This window comes from Hevea brasiliensis, unplaced genomic scaffold, assembly GCF_030052815.1.
Source record: "Hevea brasiliensis isolate MT/VB/25A 57/8 unplaced genomic scaffold, ASM3005281v1 Scaf389, whole genome shotgun sequence".
NCBI lineage: Eukaryota > Viridiplantae > Streptophyta > Magnoliopsida > Malpighiales > Euphorbiaceae > Hevea > Hevea brasiliensis.
Window position 1 is genome coordinate 1 of NW_026614905.1, and position 21,126 is coordinate 21,126.

At 34.0% G+C, this 21,126-nt stretch overlaps 1 protein-coding gene and 1 non-coding gene across 2 annotated transcripts; one reads left to right on the top strand and one right to left on the bottom strand.

Annotated features, from left to right (window-relative positions):
- Positions 1-1,755: 1,755 nt before the first annotated feature.
- On the top strand, positions 1,756-5,387 carry LOC110638811 (wall-associated receptor kinase 2). Its single transcript, XM_021789498.2, has 3 exons — positions 1,756-2,618; positions 2,924-3,109; positions 4,107-5,387. The coding sequence occupies exons 1-3, from the start codon at positions 1,760-1,762 to the stop codon at positions 5,291-5,293; spliced, it is 2,232 nt and encodes a 743-aa protein (XP_021645190.2). The 5' UTR covers positions 1,756-1,759; the 3' UTR covers positions 5,294-5,387.
- Positions 5,388-10,326: 4,939 nt separating this feature from the next.
- LOC131177274 (small nucleolar RNA R71) lies at positions 10,327-10,431 on the bottom strand. Its single transcript, XR_009146856.1, has one exon. It is a non-coding gene; the product is annotated as a small nucleolar RNA R71 (small nucleolar RNA).
- Between the last annotated feature and the right edge of the window lie 10,695 nt (positions 10,432-21,126).

Below are 21,126 nucleotides of genomic sequence, written 5' to 3' on the forward strand. Positions count from 1 at the left end.
ATTGATTAAGACAATCCTTGTATGCCTTTTTCTAAACAGAAGAAATCAAGAAACTCTCACTTTTCAAATGATATAAGTAGCTAATTACTCCTGGAGGTTTTCTATCAGGACAAAAATATGACCTCTTCTTCGTATTGCTCAAGTAACATAATAGTTTGGACTTGCTCTCTACTTTCGGTGGGGAGACAGAGTGGCTCCTCAAATTGAGATTGTGGATAAATTTTAAAATACAGCTATTGTATAAAACATATTGACTCTTAATTTTATAGAGGCGAATATATATTTACATAAATTAATTAATAAATTTTAATTAAAATATATAACTTAATAGATATAAGAAGATTATATTAAATATACGTTTTCACCTAAAATATTAATGGCAAAATAAAAATATGGCAACAAAATATATATATATATATATATATATATATATATATATATATATATATATATATATATATATATATGTGTGTGTGTGTGTGTGTATTATCCTTCATATTATTGCACAATATTATCTAAATAATTTTTTATTATTATAGACCAAGGTAAAGTTAACATAATTATATTAATTTATCATCAAAAGAATTTTTTTTTTACCCAACTCTGAATTATTGACACTTTTTAGAAGTATTTTTTTTAGCAATATCAAATTTGAATAATCTATTTAACCAAACTTCAAAATAAATTCATGCAATTATTTTCAATATTAAATTAATGTTTTATAATTTTTATATGATCTAAAAATACGTTAAAAACAAGTAATTCTACTATCCTTTCTTTAAACTGTTTGTTTATCTTCTATAATTGTGCATTTATTGTAAAATATATCATCTAAACTTTAATTAGACTGTTTATTAACTTAATCAAAATTCTAATTTATGACGAAAAAATATACATTCTACTTTGAATGGGAAGAATAAAAATTTATTGTAATTAATTAAGAGTAAACATTTATTAATTAATACTTCTGTTAAAAATATATATTATTATTTTGTTCCTAAAAATAAATTAACACATTATGAATGATTTTTCTGGAATGTCTCGCCGCCCCGGATCCGCCCCTACGTAGAGGCTAAATGCCTAAATCCTCTACAGCCTGCAACTAGCACTCTTTTTTTTACTCTGTTATTCTGGCTCTAACGCCCGAGTTCTTCTTCCTTTGTGCCTCTCATATTTTTTTTTTTCAGCATTAATGAATATCTCACGCTATGTTTTTTTTTATTTTTTTATTTTATATTGAAAAAAACTTCTATAGATTTAAAAAATAATTATATGGATTATATTTATTTTATATAAGTCTCGCAATTCATAGTGTGTATTAATGCATTCATGATATAACGGAAGAATTTCCTCTTAAATAAATAATAATAATAAAATGAAAATCTGTGGAAGTCAATCTCGTGGAATATTGGAAGAGCAGAAGACCTTTAAATCCTAATCTAATCCTTTGCATGCGTTGTGCCGTGATTTCTTGAGAATGATTATATTGCCCGTTTGGCATCAGTTAGTTGCCTCAACTCAACAGCTTACAAGCTAGCTTTGCTCGACTGATACTACCCATGTGACATTTTCGTCTCTGGGGGTACGTGGTCAAGCGGGGCATGGAGGTGGAGTTGGTTGAGACAACTAATATCTTTTTTGTCAATATCAATGACTCCACCTGTTTTGGAGACCAACCAATTAAAACTCCCTTTTAAGGTCTCCATAAATGACTAACGTTTACACTTCAAGTTCTCCAATAGCCATGGGGTTCAATACAATGCTAATGAAACTTGCATTGCCGGTGGTGATTGTGGCAGCTGTGTCACCATTAGCAACAGCTCAAGCCAAACCTGGCTGCAAGAGCCACTGCGGCAACATTAGCATCCCATACCCCTTCGGCACAACCCAGGGTTGTTACATGGATGAACAATTTCTCATCACTTGTAACAACGCAACAAACCCTCCAAAACCATTCTTAAACTTGAGCAATATCCCAGTCCTCGACATTTCCCTCGATGGCTATTTGCGCATCCTTGACTCCGTATCCTACAATTGCTACAACGATAGACCATGGAGCAGACCCCTTTTTGAATCTCTATACTTGCCCAGGCAGTTGGAATTTCCCATATCTAATACTAAAAACATGTTCACCCTTGTCGGTTGTAACACTGACGCAGAGATTATAGGTTTACCAAACAAAGATCGGCTGACAGGATGCACCAGTGTGTGTCTCAGTAATTCCACAAACCTCATGAAGAATGGGGAATGCTCCAACATAGGCTGTTGCCAGAGCCCCCTTCCAAGAGGAATGCGTGATTATTACATAAACATAGCTTTGTTTAAAGACAGCAAGATTCCTAAACTCTACCCTTGTAATTATGCTTTTATTGCGGAGGATGGGGCTTACAATTTCTCCTCTTCAGATCTTGATAAAAATTTACAGAATATTACAGACCTCCCGATGGTGCTTGATTGGTCGATCGGAAATCAGACTTGCGAACAGGCCAAGAAGGATCCTAAAACTTTTGCATGCAAGGAGTTTAGCTATTGTATTGACTCGAAAAATGGTTCAGGGTATCGATGCAATTGTTCAGCGGGCTTTCAGGGAAACCCTTATATCCCTAACGGTTGCCAAGGTAAAAAAAAAAAACAAACTTACCACTCTCCTCTCGCTGTTTTCACTTGGTGATATTTAATTATGTTCCAGGTGAATGATCCATAACTCTTTATGTTCTATATAATTAACTTTCAAATGTTATTCATCGTTATACTGAGTAGGCCTTCGTTTGCGTTTCATGGTAAGTTTTTTTTCTGGCTTCTTATTATTTTTATTTAATAAGATTATCTGTCTTACAAAAAAAATTAAAAAAAAAAAACATACACGAAATTGTAAGGTGTCTAACAATTGCACATCTAATGTACGTTGAGGTTCACAATTCAGATATCGACGAGTGTGAAACTTTAAAACCTTGCAATGGGACATGCCACAATGTTCCTGGCGGTTACAACTGCTCTTGTCCAGCAGTTTTTGAAGGCGACGGCAGGAAAGACGGAGCAGGCTGCATTCTTCAACAAGTCATGGCCACCCATCAATCCAAGAGGCTTCCTCATATAATCACTGCACTAGGTTAGTTTTGATCTTTTTTTTATTTGATAAATTCTTATATTCATTGAAATAATAATATATGCGGTGATTCAATTACCCAAGATCAGGAGATTAATATTAATATTATTATTATTGGAAAATTTAGGATCTTAATTAAATTTGAGGGAAAAATGAACCTACACTCTTAAATTTATGGAAGGAGAATAAATAATATAAAATCTAAATAAAATATTCGCATTTTTAGAAATAATAAAATGTTTATTTATTAAAGAAAAATGTTTATAATTATAAATAAAAAGTCATATTTATTTATATGTGCATACGATCCATCTCTACTAAGCATTTTAAATTGTTCTCAAACTCTTTTTTACGTAATTTGAATTTATTTAATTGAATAATATCAAATTATCTTTTTTCTTTTTTTTTTTCAATGTAAGTTATCAATGAATTGTAAAAAAAAAAAAAAAATCCAACCGAGTTAAAATTTATATTTTTATTGTTAAGGAGCAAAATAAATAAATAAATAAATAAATAAATATATATATATATATATATATATATATATATATATATATATATATATATATATATATATATATATATAAGGGGCAAATATTCATAAACTATAAATTTTTTAATGACATATAATATTTATTTAAATTTTTTTTAAAATTTTAAATACTCAATTAATTAATTAATCTCACAAGCCATTGAATAAAGTATTGTAGCATTCAAAACTTAGTTCAACTAGTTAAGTATATTAAATTTTTCTTATCTGAACCTGATTTATCATAGATTTAAAATAATGTATAGTGAGATTCCTTATTAAATACATGAATTTACGTGTTTACGTGAAGTGCATAGTAGATCATATCGAAATAAAAATTCTCCTGGATATATGTGGATAGTCTAACTTGCTGTTTTTATTCTTGTACTGGTTTGGAAGTCTTCAAACTTGCTGTTCTTAGTCTTCTAATCTGTTGTTACTTCTCTCTACGTATATTGACATGTGGTATAGGAATCAGCATAAGCCTTTTAGTTCTACTGCTGGGCATTTCATGGATTTATTTGGGACGAAAGCAGAGAAAGTTCAGAGAGCTCAAAGAAAAGTATTTTTTACAAAATGGGGGCAATTTGCTAGAGCGAGAGCTTTCGAAACATAATGCGTCCATTGAAACAGCTAAAATATTCACGGCAGAAGACCTCAAGAAGGCAACAAACAATTATGATGAAAGCAGAATTCTAGGCGAAGGAGGCCAAGGTAGAGTTTACAAAGGTATTTTGCCTCACAATCAAGTTATTGCCATCAAGAAGGCTAAAACAGTCGATCAGAGCCAAGTTGAGAAGTTCATTAATGAAGTGATAATACTCTCCCAAATTAACCATAAAAATGTGGTAAAACTCTTGGGATGTTGTTTAGAAACTGAAGCTCCCTTGTTGGTCTATGAATTTGTGACTAACGGTACCCTTTTCGACCACCTGCACAGAGCTGGCCGTGCAACCTTAATTCCATGGGAAATTCGTCTGAAAATAGCCACAGAAACCGCTGGAGCCCTTTCATACTTGCACTCTGCTGCTTCTACTCCAATCATTCATAGAGACATCAAGCTAGCCAACATACTCTTAGATGATAATTACACAGCTAAAGTATCTGATTTTGGAGCTTCAAGGTTGATCCCTTCGGACCAGACTCAATTTACCACGCTATTGCAAGGAACTCTGGGGTACTTGGATCCTGAATACCTGCATACACACCAGTTGACTGTAAAGAGCGATGTTTATAGTTTTGGGGTTGTTCTTATAGAGCTGCTGACAGGAAAGAAAGCAGTTTCTTTTGACAGGCCTGAAGAAGAAAGAAATTTGGCATTGTATTTTGTTTCTTTAGTGGACAGAAACAGCTTGATGGCCATTTTTGATCAACGAGTACTGAGTGAAAATAATATTGAGGAAATGATGGCTGTGGCCATGCTAGGGATGAGATGTGTGAGAGTGAAGGGCGATGAAAGGCCAACGATGAAGGAAGTTGCAAAGGAATTAGAGGCACTGAGGACAATGAGATTGCAGCCCTGTGGGGAAGGTGATTCGCCTGCAGAAGATCAGGACGAATACATTCTCACGAAACTATGCAAATTCTATTATGAAGGAATGGCGGTGAATAATACCGTGGAAAGTCAAGTTACTTTTGAAATTGAAGGTGGGAGATGATTCTTTTATGCGACATTTTCATGTTTGTCTTCATATTCCAATTATGCAATCTAATCGAACCTTTTAGAATAATTATTACTAATTTCATTTTTAATATCATAATTTTATTATTTTGTTATAATCAGATGACATAACTTTAAATAATTTTTGTGTAAATGGAGATGAATTTGTATGCAAAATTATTGAAGGGTTAATGAAGAAATTAAATATTTTTTTGGATGATTTTAAGTGTACATTCTTTCTTACGATTTAATACATTCAAGATTTTTATACAATCTTGAAATGCTCTTCTAACCAAATTGATGAGAAAAATTCCTTAAATAATTAATGAATAATTAAGAATAGAGAGTATAATGAAAATTTTTACATAAATTTAATTTATTATAGATTTAAAATATAAATATATGAGGTTTATATATTTAATCTATTAATATATATTTATTTTGATAAATAATAGTTTACACGTCATTGATGAATGAAGGAATTAGGAATTGACAAGAAGAAGGATTATGGACCTAAATATTGGGAAAATTATAACGAAACATTGCTATTTCATGTATAAAATGACAAACCAATTAAAAAATATAAATAAATATTAATTAACTTCATAAAATTTAATTTTATTTATATTTGCAAAATAATTTTTTAATATAAATATATTTTTATTTTTTTTAAATAAAATAATTTATTAATTAAAGAAATGTCCAGAAAATATCCGATTAAAAAAATATCCATTTAACTCGAAAATTATCAGCAAGATAAATAAGCCGTAGCTCCACACAGAAGAAAGGCACCAATGGACAAATTGTGACAAACTGTATATTTACTTATTTGTCTTTATATGATTGGCTTACCATTATATATATCTAAAAGGGAGAGAGAAGAATCAAGATAAGTCTCCCTCAAGACAATTTCAATTGATCGATCATGAATCATTCACAACGTCGATTCAAAATTTGATTGGATTGATTAAATCTTATTTTTTAATTTTCAAATCCGCGTTTGAAAAGTCTTTTTCTCTTTTAAAGCTAATGTGCGTAACATCTCTTGTAATTTTCTCCAATTTATCGAGACTCCTAAGTCTTTGTAATAATCTTCTATTGTGAGGTGCAAAATTAATTGATGGGTACAAGTACAACGTGATTGTCACGCTGCCTTGGTTCGCAGGATTTAGCTAAATCGGTTTGATGTTTACCATTAGCTAGTACGTATATATGTATATTGATTTGTTAAATGATTATTGTTTAATGTTATGTATAGCTTTCTTTGGCTACTCCAATTTTTCGTTTCGTCCCACTGCCCATAGAAAAGGCAGAAAACGACGTAGCAAGTTAATGATAATGGTCTTCTTCCGCAAGGCAAAGCGTGTCACTTGCGTTAGTAGAAGGTTGACGAGTATACACTATTATCATAAACTTCAGCAACCCCATAAAGTTTTAACCATACAAGTCTTTCACTGAAAACAAAGAAAAGAAGGAAAACACAGGATTGCATAAAGAGATGCACCTCTTGATGATTCACTGGCTTCTACTGTTATCATTAGCAACTGCAGCGGCAGTAGCAGCATTACCACCAATATCTCTTGCCAAACCTGGTTGCAACCACAGTTGCGGAAACCTCAGCGATATCCCATACCCATTTGGCACTCTCTAAGGGTGCTTCCTAGATGATACTTTCTTGATAACCTGCGATGCCACCACCAATAAGCCATTTTTAGGACGTGGAAACATAGAAGTCCTACACAAATCACTTGATGGTCATCTTCGAATCCCTAACTGGTTGGCCCACGATTGCTATGACGAGAACGGGAGTCATAATTTTATTATTTTGTTATAATTAGATGACATAACTTTCAATAATTTTTGTGTAAATTGAGATTAATTTGTATGCAAAATTATTAAAGGGCTAATGATGAGAAAATTCACAATTTTGAGCTGCATTTAGCAATCATTAATTGTGAAACCATATAAATGAAGAATTATTTCATTTATATTTTATAGTCTTAAGTATCCTCAATTCAGCTTATTCATGTTGATGAGATTAAATATTTTTTTAAATGATTTTAAGAGTATATTCTTTCATGCAATTTAATACATCCAGGATTTTTGTATAATATTGAAATACTCGTCTAATCTAAATGATGAAAAAAAAAAAAACTTTCCTTGAATAATCATTATTTACGAAATCATAATAGACAATATAAATGTTGACATATTTGTGCTACGCGTAAAATCAATAGAAATTTAATTTTTTTATATATTTAATTTAAATTTTAATATTTTATTTTTCTACTAAAATAATTTATAATATTTTTTATATAATTTAATTATTAAAGTTTATAACAAGTAACTATACCATTCTATTTTAATATTTTATTTTTAATTTATATATATATATATATATTATTTAAATTTTCAATAAAATTACATTTCTTACACTTTTTGCAATTCATTTTCTATGGAAAAACTAATTAGTTAACATATATAATTAAAATATATTGTTACTCATAAAACAAATAAATAAAAAAAATTAAAAATATAAAAATGTCATGATGATAAGAAGATAAATAATTTTGAAAATAATATATAAAATAAAATAAAATAAAATATTAATATAATAACATTAAAAATAATAATAATTACTAATAAGAAAGCGAAAAGTTTTTTGCATTAAAGAAAAATTGACTACATAGCAACTATAAATAAATTTAGCCTATTGTATATATGTGTGTGTCTGTGTAAAATGGTAAACAATGGTAGAGACGTCTGTTACACTCATTTCATATAGGCATTTTAGGGTAGTTTTGCATCCATTTTGTCCTTATATTTTAGTATATTTTATGTTTTTAGCTTTATTTTAGCTTATTTGTTAACTTTAGATACTTTATATTTGATTTTTGTAATTTTGTTATTTTTGATAGGATTTTGTGGCAAATCGAAGACCAATGAGTGCATTAGGAAGTGATTTGAAGAAATTTGGAGTTCTTTAAGCACAGAGGAAAGTTGAAGAAATCAAGCCTTGAAAGAGCAAACCAGCCGAAATTTGCTTGAGACCTTGCTTAAGGTCATGCTCAGGGTAAAGCGGCAATGCTTAAGGTGCAACACAAGTCAAGCATGAGCAGAAAAGTCCATTTTAGTATAAGTCCGCTGAGATTTATCAAGGTCCGCTTAACCTAAGCGCATAAAGGCGACCAGAGGCTAAATTTGCTAAGAAGTCGCTTAGGGTTAAGCCAACCCTGCTGTAATGCCCGTAACGTGAATAGTGTCACGACTTGGATAATTTTACACCTCATTTCCTATCCACTCCTTAGTCGTTATTTACTTTTAGGCGCCTTTTGGGACCATATAAATTCATCATTTCCTTATTTTTGCCACAAGAGGAAGAGAGGAGAAAAAAAAAGGAAAGAAAATTATATAGAAAGAGGAAGAGAAGACGCCATCCTCTGGAGGAAGAAGAGCTGCACGCAATTGGAGCTCCAGAAACCAGAGACCTTGGTTCTTCCACCTGGGTTTTCCTATTTCAGTCCTTTTATCATGTTTTTCTTTATTCTTCCATCTATATTTCTTGTAAATACCATTATGAGTGAGTAATTCCTTTAGATTTCAGAGTTGGGAAATATGTTTTAGATTAATTTGTGGATTTGGATTGGGTATTTCCTTATTTTATATGAATATGGGTTTTGATTCCTTCCTTGTGCGCTTGATTTACTTGCCTAATGTTGGTACCCATTGGGTATTGTGTTAATCTTTGATTGAAGGACCGAAAGGTGAAGGTCATTGATAGTTAATCAAGGATTGGAACTTAAAATCACCTAGATTTAGAAATAAACTAGGACTTTAAGAGGAATTAATTATTGGTTACAAAACTTAATGGGTTTTAAAGTAATCAAATACATACGAAAGTAGGTTTGGTTATTTTAGAATACACTTTGATTTGCTTGAAAAAGATATCAAAGGAATTTAGAATCAATTTCCTTCAAACTCTATTTTTCCCTAAAAATTGGAATGCCCAAGGCAAATCCCAATTAATTTATGCATAAACCCCCAACTCTGGGATCACTTTTACTATAATTAGACTTTCGTTTAAATTACCCATTGTCAATTTCAGTTTAATTGCGAACTAGATTTAGAATTTATTTGTTTGCTCTTTACCCATTTCAATTAGATTAATCAATTTACCTTGCTCATTTACATTTACCTTTTATTCATAAATCATTAGCCCAAATAATCGCTTCATTCATAGTTTAGTAATCAAACAGCAAATCCTCGTGGGAACGATACTTGATTCATCACTTTATTACTTGAGACGACCCGTATACTTGCGGATAAGTCACCAACAAGTTTTTGGCGCCGTTGCCGGGGATTTGATTTTTGCTTGATATTAAACGATTGTTTGTTTGGTTAATTTGGGCATTTTATTTTATTTTCTTTTTACCATTTTACTTTGAGAATTTGTTTATTTTTGTTTTTCAGGTGCTTTATTTTATGAGAAGGACAAAAAGTGAAGAAATCAATTTATTCTTTGACCCAGAAATAGAGAAGACAGCAAAGGCTTTAAGAGCAGAATCTAAAAGGAGAAAAGCTGAAATTAAAGCTCAACAACAACAAGAAAGAGCACAAGAGCAAGAGCAAGTACAAGAAGAAATGGCTGACAATAACAACAACAATAACAACCGCTCTGTGAAGGATCATGCCTATCCTAACATTGGAGATTTCATGCCAAGTATCACAAGACCAAGGGTAGAAGCTAATAATTTTGAATTGAAGCCTGCACTTTGTCAAATGGTACAACAAGCACAATTTGGAGGAAATCCAAGTGAAAGTCCACATGTGCATCTGGCACACTTTCTTGAGATCAGTGATATGTTGAAGATAAATGGAGTTTCTGATGATGCAATTCGACTCAGATTATTTCCTTTTTCTCTAAAGGACCGAGCTAGAGAGTTGTTACATTCTTTGAGTCCGGGTTCTATCACTACATGGGATGAACTTTCTCAAGCATTTTTAGCTCAATATTTTCCACTAAGCAAGACAAGCCGAGAAATGAGTGACTTCTTTTACACCGAGAGATGCTGAGAGCTTATATGAAGCATGGGAGAGGTAAAAGGATTTGCAAAGGAGATGTCCACAGCATGGGTTTCCTAAGTGAATGCTTGTTAAACACCTTTACCATGGAGTTTCACCAACTATTAGGAGTACAATTGATGCATCTTCCGAGGTGACCTTATGGAGAAATCAAGATGAAGCTTTTTCCGCTCTTGATAAAATTGCTTATAACAACTACCAATGGAGTTGTGAGAGGAATGAGATCAAGAAACCAGCTGGTATGTTTGAGCTTGACGCCATGAATATGATCAATGCTAAGTTTGATGCTTTGACAAAGAAGATGGACAAGTTAAGTATGAAAGTAGATTCTTCAAAGGAGGTTCCGTAATACACTAGAAATTGAGTCAGAAATGTCAATTGTGCACAGATTTTTCTCAGACTTAATCAAGATTTTTCAAGTGAGCAAGTGGATTATGTGGGAACTACAATCAAAGATCGTGTGGTAACCCATTTTCTCGCAACTTATGATCCAAAGATGGAGAAACCACCCAAATTTCTCTTGGGAGGTAGACAAGGGCAAAACCAGAATTTTCAAAGAACCTTCCGGATATCAACAACATCGAATTTTCAAAGATAATGAGGGCCTCCTCCGAATTTCTAAACCTCAAAATGTACCGCTCCACCTCTACCACAACAAGCACAACTAGACAAGACAAACTAGATTGGAATCTATGATTGAAACTCTACTTGTGAGCCACCAAAGTCAACAAGAAATGATTTCTCAATTAGCATCTAAAGTGGATCAAATGGCAACACACAACAAGATATTAGAGAATCAAATAGCTCAACAAGCTAGCTCTTCAAGTAACAAAGCATTTGGGAAGCTTCCTAGCCAACCGTAAAATTCAAGGAGCATTGCAAGGCTATTACATTGAGAAGTGGAAAATATTGGAGAATGGGGATAAAAATATTGAAGAGAAAGTTGAAGAAAAGAAAAGCAGAGAAGGAGATGAACAAACAAGTTGAAGTTAGAATTGAAGCTGAGAAAGAAAATTCAGTGGAAGAAAAAGGAAGTAAGGAGAGGGAGAGCAAAGAAGAGGAGCCCAAATATGTTGCACCTAAAGCCTACATGCCACCTTTACCATTCCCACAAAGGTTTCAGAAAGCAAAATTGATAAACAATTTGGGAAGTTTTGGAGGTATTGAAGTCTTTGCATGTGACTATTCCTTTCATCGACGCCTTAGCACAAATGCCTTCATATGCCAAATTTTTGAAGGAGATTTTATCTAATAAGAAGAAATTGGAGGAATTTGAGATCAGTAGCTCTCACTAAGAAAGCAGTGCCATTTTGCAAAATAAGCTTCCACCCAAACTGAAAGATCCTGGGAGTTTCTCCATACCATGTCACATTGGGGATATTAGTATAGATAAGGCTTTGTGTGATCTTGGAGCCAGTGTTAGTCTGATGCCATTGTCTATCTATGAGAAAGTGAAGATTGGAGAAATGAAACCTACTACCATATCACTACAGTTAGCAGATAGGTCTATTAAATTTCCAATTGGAGTAGTTGAGAATGTTCCTCCAAAGTTGGGAAATTTTTCATACCAAAGGACTTTGTGGTATTGGAGATGGAGGAGGATGTACACATTCCTATTATTCTTGGTAGACCTTTCCTTGCTCATCTGAGCTGTGATTGATGTAAAAAATGGGAGGCTTACATTAGAAGTTGGGGAAGAGAAAGTTGAATTTAATTTGTTTCAAGCAATGAAAAAGAAAGATGATTCAAACTCATGCTTGAGAGTTGATGTGATAGATGAAGAAGTTAGAGAAGTGCTTAAAAAGCAACATCCTAAAGATCCCTTAGAAGCTTGTTTGGTTCATAACATCAAAAAAGAGGATGGGATTGAAGAAGCTGCAGAATATGCTACAATTTTGGAAGGAAATCCACCATTGCCTATGGCTGATATTGAAAAGATTGGGGACTTGAAGCGAGAAACGACTTCATCATCAAAGTTTGAAAAAGGTGAAGCACCTAAGGTAGAGTTGAAACCTCTTCCAACAAATCTCAGGTATGCTTTTCTAGGGCAATATTCTACATATCCTGTGATTGTTAGTGCTAAATTGACTGATTGTGAGGTTGAAAAATTATTGAGAGTTCTTAGGAAGCATAGAAGAATAATTGGTTATACCATTGATGATATTAAAGGAATACATCCTTCTGTGTGCATGCATAGAATTTTGTTGGAAAATGACCATAAAGCCTCTCGAGAATCACAAAGGAGATTGAATCCGAACATGAAAGAGGTTGTGAAAAAGGAGATCTTGAAATTGCTTGATGCAGGTATTATTTACCCTGCTTCGATAAAGAATTGGGTAAGTCCAGTTCATGTTGTACCTAAGAAAGGGAGCATCACAGTAGTTAAAAATGAAAATGATGAACTAATACCTACAAGAATCAGAATCGGATGGAGAATGTGTATAGATTATAGGAAATTGAATAAGGCAACTAGAAAGGACCATTTTCCATTACCATTTATAGATCAAATGCTTGAGAGACTAGCTCATCATTCTTATTTTTGCTACTTGATGGCTATTCAGTGGTTCTTTCAGATCCCTATTCACCCGCATGATCGTGATAAAAGTACCTTCACATGTCCTTATGGTACCTTTGCATATCGAAGGATGCCATTTGGACTATGTAATGCCCCTGCTACATTTCAACGATGTATGATGTCCATATTTTCTGACATGATTGAGGGTATTATGGAAGTGTTCATGGATGATTTTTCTGTGTATGGTAAATCTTTTGATGAATGCTTATCTAACTTGTCTAAGGTTTTGCAGAGATGTGAAGAGTTCAATTTAGTTTTGAATTGGGAAAAGTGCCATTTTATGGTACAAGAAGGAATTGTTTTGGGACATCTTGTGTCAAACAGGGGTATTGAGGTGGATAAATCAAAGGTAGAAGTTATTGAGAAAATGCCACCCCCAACATCTGTGAAGGGAGTGAGGAGTTTCTTGGGGCATGCTGGATTTTATAGGAGATTCATCAAAGATTTTTCTAAGATTTCTAAACCTCTTACCAATTTATTGAGTAAAGATGTGGAATTTAATTTTGATACTAATTGTATGAATGCTTTTTGCAGGATAAAGAAAGCTTTGATATCTGCTCCTATTATGCAAACACGATTGGTCATTACCTTTGAGTTAATGTGCGATGCTAGTGATTATGCCATTGGGGCTGTTTTGGGACAAAGGAAAGATAAGAAGGTGTATGCAATATACTATGCAAGTAGGACCTTAGATGATGCTCAAATAAATTACTCTACTACAGAGAAAGAGTTTTTGGCAGTAGTATTTGCAGTAGACAAATTCAGGTCCTATCTTGTGGGGTCTAAGGTAATAGTGTACACGGATCATGCAGCTATCAAGTATCTCCTTCGTAAAAAGAGGCTACACCTAGATTGATAAGGTGGGTGTTACTCCTTCAAGAGTTTGACTTGGAAATTAAAGATAAGAAAGGAGTAGAAAATGTGGTAGCGGATCATCTGTCTAGATTAAGGCAAGAACAAGGAGACAATCTGGGAAAAGAGCCCCCAATAGATGATTATTTTCCTGATGAGCAATTGTTAGCTATCATGAATGCAAAACCCCTTGGTATGCAGATTTTGTGAACTATCTAGTGTGTGGAATCCTTCCACCGATTTAACATGGCAGAAAAGAAGAAATTTCTTTTGATGTGAAGGATTATGATTGGGAAGAACCATTTTTGTTCAAGAAATGTGGAGATGGGCTGATTAGAAGATGTTTAGCGATGAGGAGATAGGGAATGTTATCAAAGATTGCCATTCTTCACTTTATGGGGGTCATATGAGTGAGACAAAAACTGCAGAAAAGATCTTCAAGCAGGGGTCTTTTGGCCACACATGTTTAAGGATGAGAGGAAGATTGTAAATGCAGTTGATAGGTGTCAAAGGATGGGTAATCTCTCAAAGAGAGATGAAATGCCCTCCAAACTATATTGGAAGTGGAATTATTTGATGTGTGGGGCATTGATTTCATGGGACACTTTCCATCATCCTTGGGACATAAATACATTTTAGTTGGAGTAGATTATGTGAGCAAATGTGTTGAAGATATACCTTCTCCAACTAATGTTGTAAGAGTTGTGATTAAATTCCTTAAAAAGTTCATTTTACAAGATTTGGAACTCCACGTGCCATTATAAGTGATGGAGGATCTCATTTTTGCAACCATCAATTTGAAAGATTATTGCAAAAATATGGTGTGAAACATAAGGTTGCAACACCCTACCATCCACAAACTAGTGGTCAAGTGGAGATTTCCAATAGAGAGTGAAAAGAATTCTTGAGAAAACAAAGGAATTGTTCGAGGAAAGATTGGTCACTAAAGTTAGATGATGCTCTTTGGGCCTATAGAATGTACCTTTAAAACCCCTATCTAACTACCCCATTTAGATTGGTTTATGGGAAGGCTTGTCATTTACCTTTGGAGTTGGAGCATAGAGCATATTGGGCCATAAGGACACCGAACTTTGACTTAAAACTGCAGGAGAAAAAGAATGCTGCAACTAAATGAACTTGAGGAGCTTAGATTGGATGCTTATGAAAATGCCAAGCTTTACAAGAAAAGAACTAAGAGATGGCATGATAAGCATATTAGGAGGAAAGAATTTCAAGAAGGTGATGTTGTTCTCCTATACAATTCTAGGTTAAGGTTATTTCCAGAAAATTGAAGTCAAGATGGTCGTGGCCCTACACGTTATAAAAGTATACCCCTATGGAGTCATGAGATAAGCAATGAGACCTCGTGACTTTCAAAGTTAATGGGCAGAGATTAAAACATTATATTATTGGAGAACCCACGCAAAGTTTGTAGAGGTTTCATGGCTTGGTTCTCCAATGTGATACTTAGGAGAATTGGTGTGTTAGTTCAAGTTTAAGTCCTTAAACATGCGCTTCTTGGTAGGCAACACAATCGTATCCTTTTATATTTCTTTTATTTTCCATTTCATTTTCATTTCAGTTTTCACCTTCATTAAACTCAAAAGTGACATTTGCTTATCTTTTGTAGGTCATTCATGAAGATTGGGCAAGTTTACACTTGTTGCAAAAACAAAGAATTAAAGGGAAGCAAGTATAAGCAACATTCTGCACTTTATGCAAGACTGTGAATAGTAACACCTTTAAACTTGTGCTAAATTGCTCAAACTGCAGTCTACTTGATAGCATATGTTTGATTTTGTGTTTTGTGTAAATTCTGTGAAATGCAACTTGAATGAGGATCAATTTTGATATTTAGGACTGATGAGAGCTTTATTGAAGTGCAAAAATAATGTTTGTTAAGTTTCACCTTTTAGTGTATATATAATTTTGTAGTCTGATAGGAATTTGCATGCTTTTGTTGGAATTGTCGCTAATTTCGCAACTGCAGATTTTTGCTACTGCTCATGCCACTGCTCATGCCGCTAAAAAGGTCAATTTCTACATTTTTCTGCAATTCTTGGTTGATTGGAACTTGTCCAAATGTCACTGAAAATATGCTTTTGGTGTAAGTTTAGGAAGGAGACCATTTCATTTAAATGTGCAAAAATGATAATCACAATTGGTGCCTAAAATGGACAATGATTGCAAAAGCTAAATGAACATGTGCTATGCTTAGTAAGTTATGAGAGAGATAAACTGAAATCCCTAAATTTTATGGTGTTTGTGTGTATTTGGTAATCGCTAAGGGTTACAATGGCATTCCATAACTTTTGGATCGATTTTGGTAAGCAAAACCACAATTTTGCCAGAACTCGCCGAAACTTGTCGATGACATTGCTTGTCAAGCAAAGTCTTAAGCAACTTCACGAACCTTATGCCTAACCCTAAGCATGACCCAAATTACCACATGTCTACCCCACATTTTAAAAGGCCCAAAGATTTCGCCAATTTTCCAAAACCTCGCTAACACTCCCGATAAACCTCGTCGACTTCCTTCCTCACGCCATTTTTTCCGAAAATTTTTACAGGAAGCCGAAAGGTTTCATCCTTTTCGTTAAAATGACAAGAACCAAAATGTGGTCCTCTCACAAACCTAAACTCAGAGGACTTCGACATTCTGTCAAATCTAAAATGGGCACTCCATCCTCATTACCCACAAACCCTAACCTCACCCCACCCGCCATTACCTCGCCACCACCACCTCGCCACCGCCCGCCTACAAGCCAAATACCACCTCTCATCCCGCCGACTCCCCTCTCGCCGCAATCTGAGCCTCCAAATGAAACACCAATTACATACACCCATTCACCAGAACCAACGCCTGACCCTGTTCCTACCCCAACAAAAACAAAAGGGAATACAAATAGGGGCGCTGGTAGACTCAAAGAAACCCCGTTTAAAAAAGGAAACGAGTACCCTCCGTCCCTTTCGACTTAAACTCTCCACCTCGCCCTTCGAACCAGCTTAGCAAAAGGACTGTGTCCTCTTCAGAAACCTCAGACCAATGGTGCAAACACAAGAACCAGCCTCCCTTACATTCTCCAAAGACTGCGTCATCTGCGGATACTATAGACGAGGTAATTTCTCCATTGCCTTGCGCATTTAAGCAGATGGATATGAAAAAGGCCTAAGAGAAATTACTTTCTAAAACAAATTTCGCAAACAAGTATATGCATGAGCAGATTTTGAAAGAATTAGGTATTTATAATTGCTTTGCCTATTTGGATGTTGTTAGTGGACTGATTTTGCTAAAATTAGGGAACCAAAGATACAAGGATCTAACCTCGAATTTTTGAGTTCCCTAAAGTTGAGTTTCAAACCAACAAATTCTAACATAGAGATATGATTTATTTTCGATGTCGGAATTGACAGGAGTTAGATATAGGTGCTTTGAATGCCATTTTTGGTTTTCGTGATTCGTATAAAAACATTGAGTGGCAAAGAACTGCTTATGACCCTGCTCAATTCTCGAAAGATATTGCACCATTTGGAGGTTATTATAGACAGAGGACTGCAAAGCCTCTAGGATAGTTGACCATGTATTGAAATACCTCCATAGATTCATTACTTACACTGCTTTAGGAAGGGGACACAGAATGTGATTGTGGGTGCCGGGATTTGTTTCTATTGTGGTGCATGAAGGAGAGAAAACAAGTAAGTACAGCCCATTTCATAGCTACTCATTGGCACCAAATTGTCACCAAGCATACTAAAGGTAGTATTGTTTTTGGGGGTATATAATCGCCATAGCAAAATCATTTAGCTTTGATGCTAGTCTATATAAATTGTCGCTACTGGGAATCATACATGACAAAGACCATGTTGCCGCATATGGATGTTTGTGAGAAAATAGGCCATACATATACTGCTACAAAGAAAGACTCGATACCCACCATCAACACCCCACCACTTTTGCAAATCACGAACCACAACCAACCTCTACCCCACACTTCTCACAGACATGTTATCCATCTTAAAATCCTTGGAATCCGGGATAACAAATTTCATCGTCAACCATCCGCTCCTCACCGATACCATAGAAATTCTTGCTTCCTTGAAAACTTAGAAATCAAAATTGAAGCCATGGGTCAAGAGCAAGTAAACCAAAAGAAGAACCTAGAAAAGAAACTTAAAAATAGATTTTTATATCTTAAAAAGAAATGTATAACATCAACTTCAAATGCTGGAGCTTTACAACAAATTGGCCCAATCCTACAACAATTTATATCATTGGGGCCAAGCCATGTTTCAAGAAATGAAAGACTTAACAGAAAACTTGAAACCGCTCAAGCTTGATCACAATGAACCTCATCGCAGAACTCAAGGCACTCGATGCAAAGAACAAAGGCTTGATAACAGTAACTTGATCAAGAAGGCAGCTTTAATTTTTGTTTTTAGTTTATTTTGTAATCTGTTTATTTTAGCTTTCAAACTTTGGTCATGGTTGTAATATTTTGGTACTTAGTTTTTATTATTATCTCTGCACTTCTTTCCTTTAGTTTACTTTATTTTATTTTATCTTCTGATATAGACATAAATACTCTGTGATTACATTTTATTTCTTTTCACTATTTCATTTTCTTGACCATTATTTTAGCACTTTATCTTTTCTTCAATCCTAATTTTGTTGACATTAACGAGTTGCATAATTTTCTCTGAGCCACACTGCTCCACATCGCTTGGAGGTAAATACTACCCTTACACCATTTAAGCTTATGGTATGTTGCCAATGCTTATGCTTTCGCTTTACCCTATGCAACAGGTTAAGCAACTTCTTAAGCAATGTAAATTCATACATTTGGGATACTTTTTCACATTTTTCTCTCTAAAGCTTCATTGTTAATATCCTTTTGAGCTAATTCTGGAATAATTGAGCTTACATTGATTTAATCCCCAATTGTATAAATTTCAATAATTTGGCAATTCTCATAATTTTACCCATCTTTCCATTCATTTTAAACATTGAGGACAATGTTTCATTTGAGTTTGGGGGTGAAGGCAAAATTTTTGCAAAATTTTCTTTAAAATTTTCTTTCATTCATTTATTGCATTTCATTCATTCATATATAGATAATCCATACACTTATACATATACTACACACATGTCTATACCCATATACATACATTTGCATATAGTTTTCATATAGATTACATTTAGTTTTAATTTGATTTATGCATTCATTTTAGGATCATGCATATCATAAAAACAAATTTTTACCTTGTCCTTAGAGGATTGAGAGTTGTTTTGAAGAGCAATTAAGCTTACTTTTAGAAGGGTTTGATGGATTGAAAGTCCTGGATAGGTGCAAAGTTATTAAATTCTTGCTTGAGTTTATATCTTCTTAGCCAAGGGCCACCCAATCAATTGCATTGACTTTGAGTGCTTAGAGAAAACTCTAGGGTGAGAAGTAGCTAATTGATGTCTCACCAATCCTAGAACAATCTTCCTCTTCCTAAACCTTTCAAGGCGAAATCATAGCATACACTTGAAAAAGAAATGATCTAGGCATTCTTTGAATTTTAAACCCATATTTTAGCCTTAGCCAGCCTCACTTAAAAATTTCCCTTTGGAACCAATTTGAGCCTACATTTATCCCTCTTATTCCTTTGGAACCCACATTACTACCTAGCCATAAACTCAAACACTTACCTACCCTCCATGAGAATAATTCTTTGAGTGATAGATACATATAAAAAAAAATATAAAAAAATAAATAAATAATAATAATAATAACAATTAGTTGGGAGAAGTGGCTAAAGTAAAAAAGCTAGCAAATTCAATTATGGTATGTAAAGTAATTCACCACTCAAATACACAAAGAAATGAGTTTGGGGGTGAATTGAAAGGGACAATTATAATTCAAAGTCAATGTTTTTATGTAGTCCCTCTAAAAGCTTCAAAATTATATGCTAGCATTGGTGAATAGTTGTAAAGTTCCTTCCCCCATTTGCTTCAAAAAAAAAAAAAAAATATTTTGTGTGTCTTGATCTTTTAATAATTTGATTATTCTTATATTTTGTTATCTTTATCCTTTCCTTGTTAGCCACATTATCACCCCCTTGGCCCCATTACAACCCTTGAAAGTCCTTTTGATCTTTTAATGGTGTTTCGTTACATTAGTGGAGATTGGAATAGGAAAATTGCCTATGGGATTGTGATATCTAATCCATTCATTTACTTCCATCAAGTTTTTGAGACACTTTAACTTATGGATTACCCTATAGTCTATTTAGGCATAATTATTCTTTGTGATTGATTGGTTTGGGCTTGATAATATGGATAATTGACCCAAGGCTAAGCGGTGATAACTTTGGTAAGGATTAAATTCTTGGCACCTTGAAAGTGGGTATATGGTGTGTTGGTGGCTAAAGGTAAGCTTGAGAGTTCGGATAAGTAATTTTCATAAATTTAAGGTAAGGTACCCCAAATTGCATTAATTGTTTTTAATTTGCTTGAGGACAAGCAAAGGTTTGAGTTTGGGGGAATTTGTTACACTCATTTCATATAGGCATTTTAGGGTAGTTTTGCATCCATTTTGTCCTTATATTTTAGTATATTTTATGTTTTTAGCTTTATTTTAGCTTATTTGTTAACTTTAGATACTTTATATTTGATTTTTGTAATTTTGTTATTTTTGATAGGATTTTGTGGCAAATCGAAGACCAATGAGTGCATTAGGAAGTGATTTGAAGAAATTTGGAGTTCTTTAAGCACAGAGGAAAGTTGAAGAAATCAAGCCTTGAAAGAGCAAACCAGCCGAAATTTGCTTGAGACCTTGCTTAAGGTCATGCTCAGGGTAAAGCGGCAATGCTTAAGGTGCAACACAAGTCAAGCATGAGCAGAAAAGTCCATTTTACTATAAGTCTGCCGAGATTTGCTGAAGGTCTGCTTAACCTTAAGCAGACAGTGCGACCAGAGGCTAAATTTGCTAAGAAGCTGCTTAGGGTTAAGCCGAACCCTAAGCAGAATGCCCAGAACGTGAATAGTGCTGCTGACTTGGATAATTTTACACCTCATTTCCTATCCACTCCTTAGCTGTTATTTACTTTTAGGGCAGCTTTTTGGGACCATATAAATTCATCATTTCCTTATTTTTGCCACAAGAGGAAGAGAGGAGAAACAAAAAAAGGAAAGAAAATTATATAGAAAGAGGGAGAGAAGACGCCATCCTCTGGAGGAAGAAGAGCTGCACGCAATTGGAGCTCCAGAAACCAGAGATCTTGGTTCTTCCACCTGGGTTTTCCCATTTCAGTCCTTTTATCATGTTTTTCTTTATTCT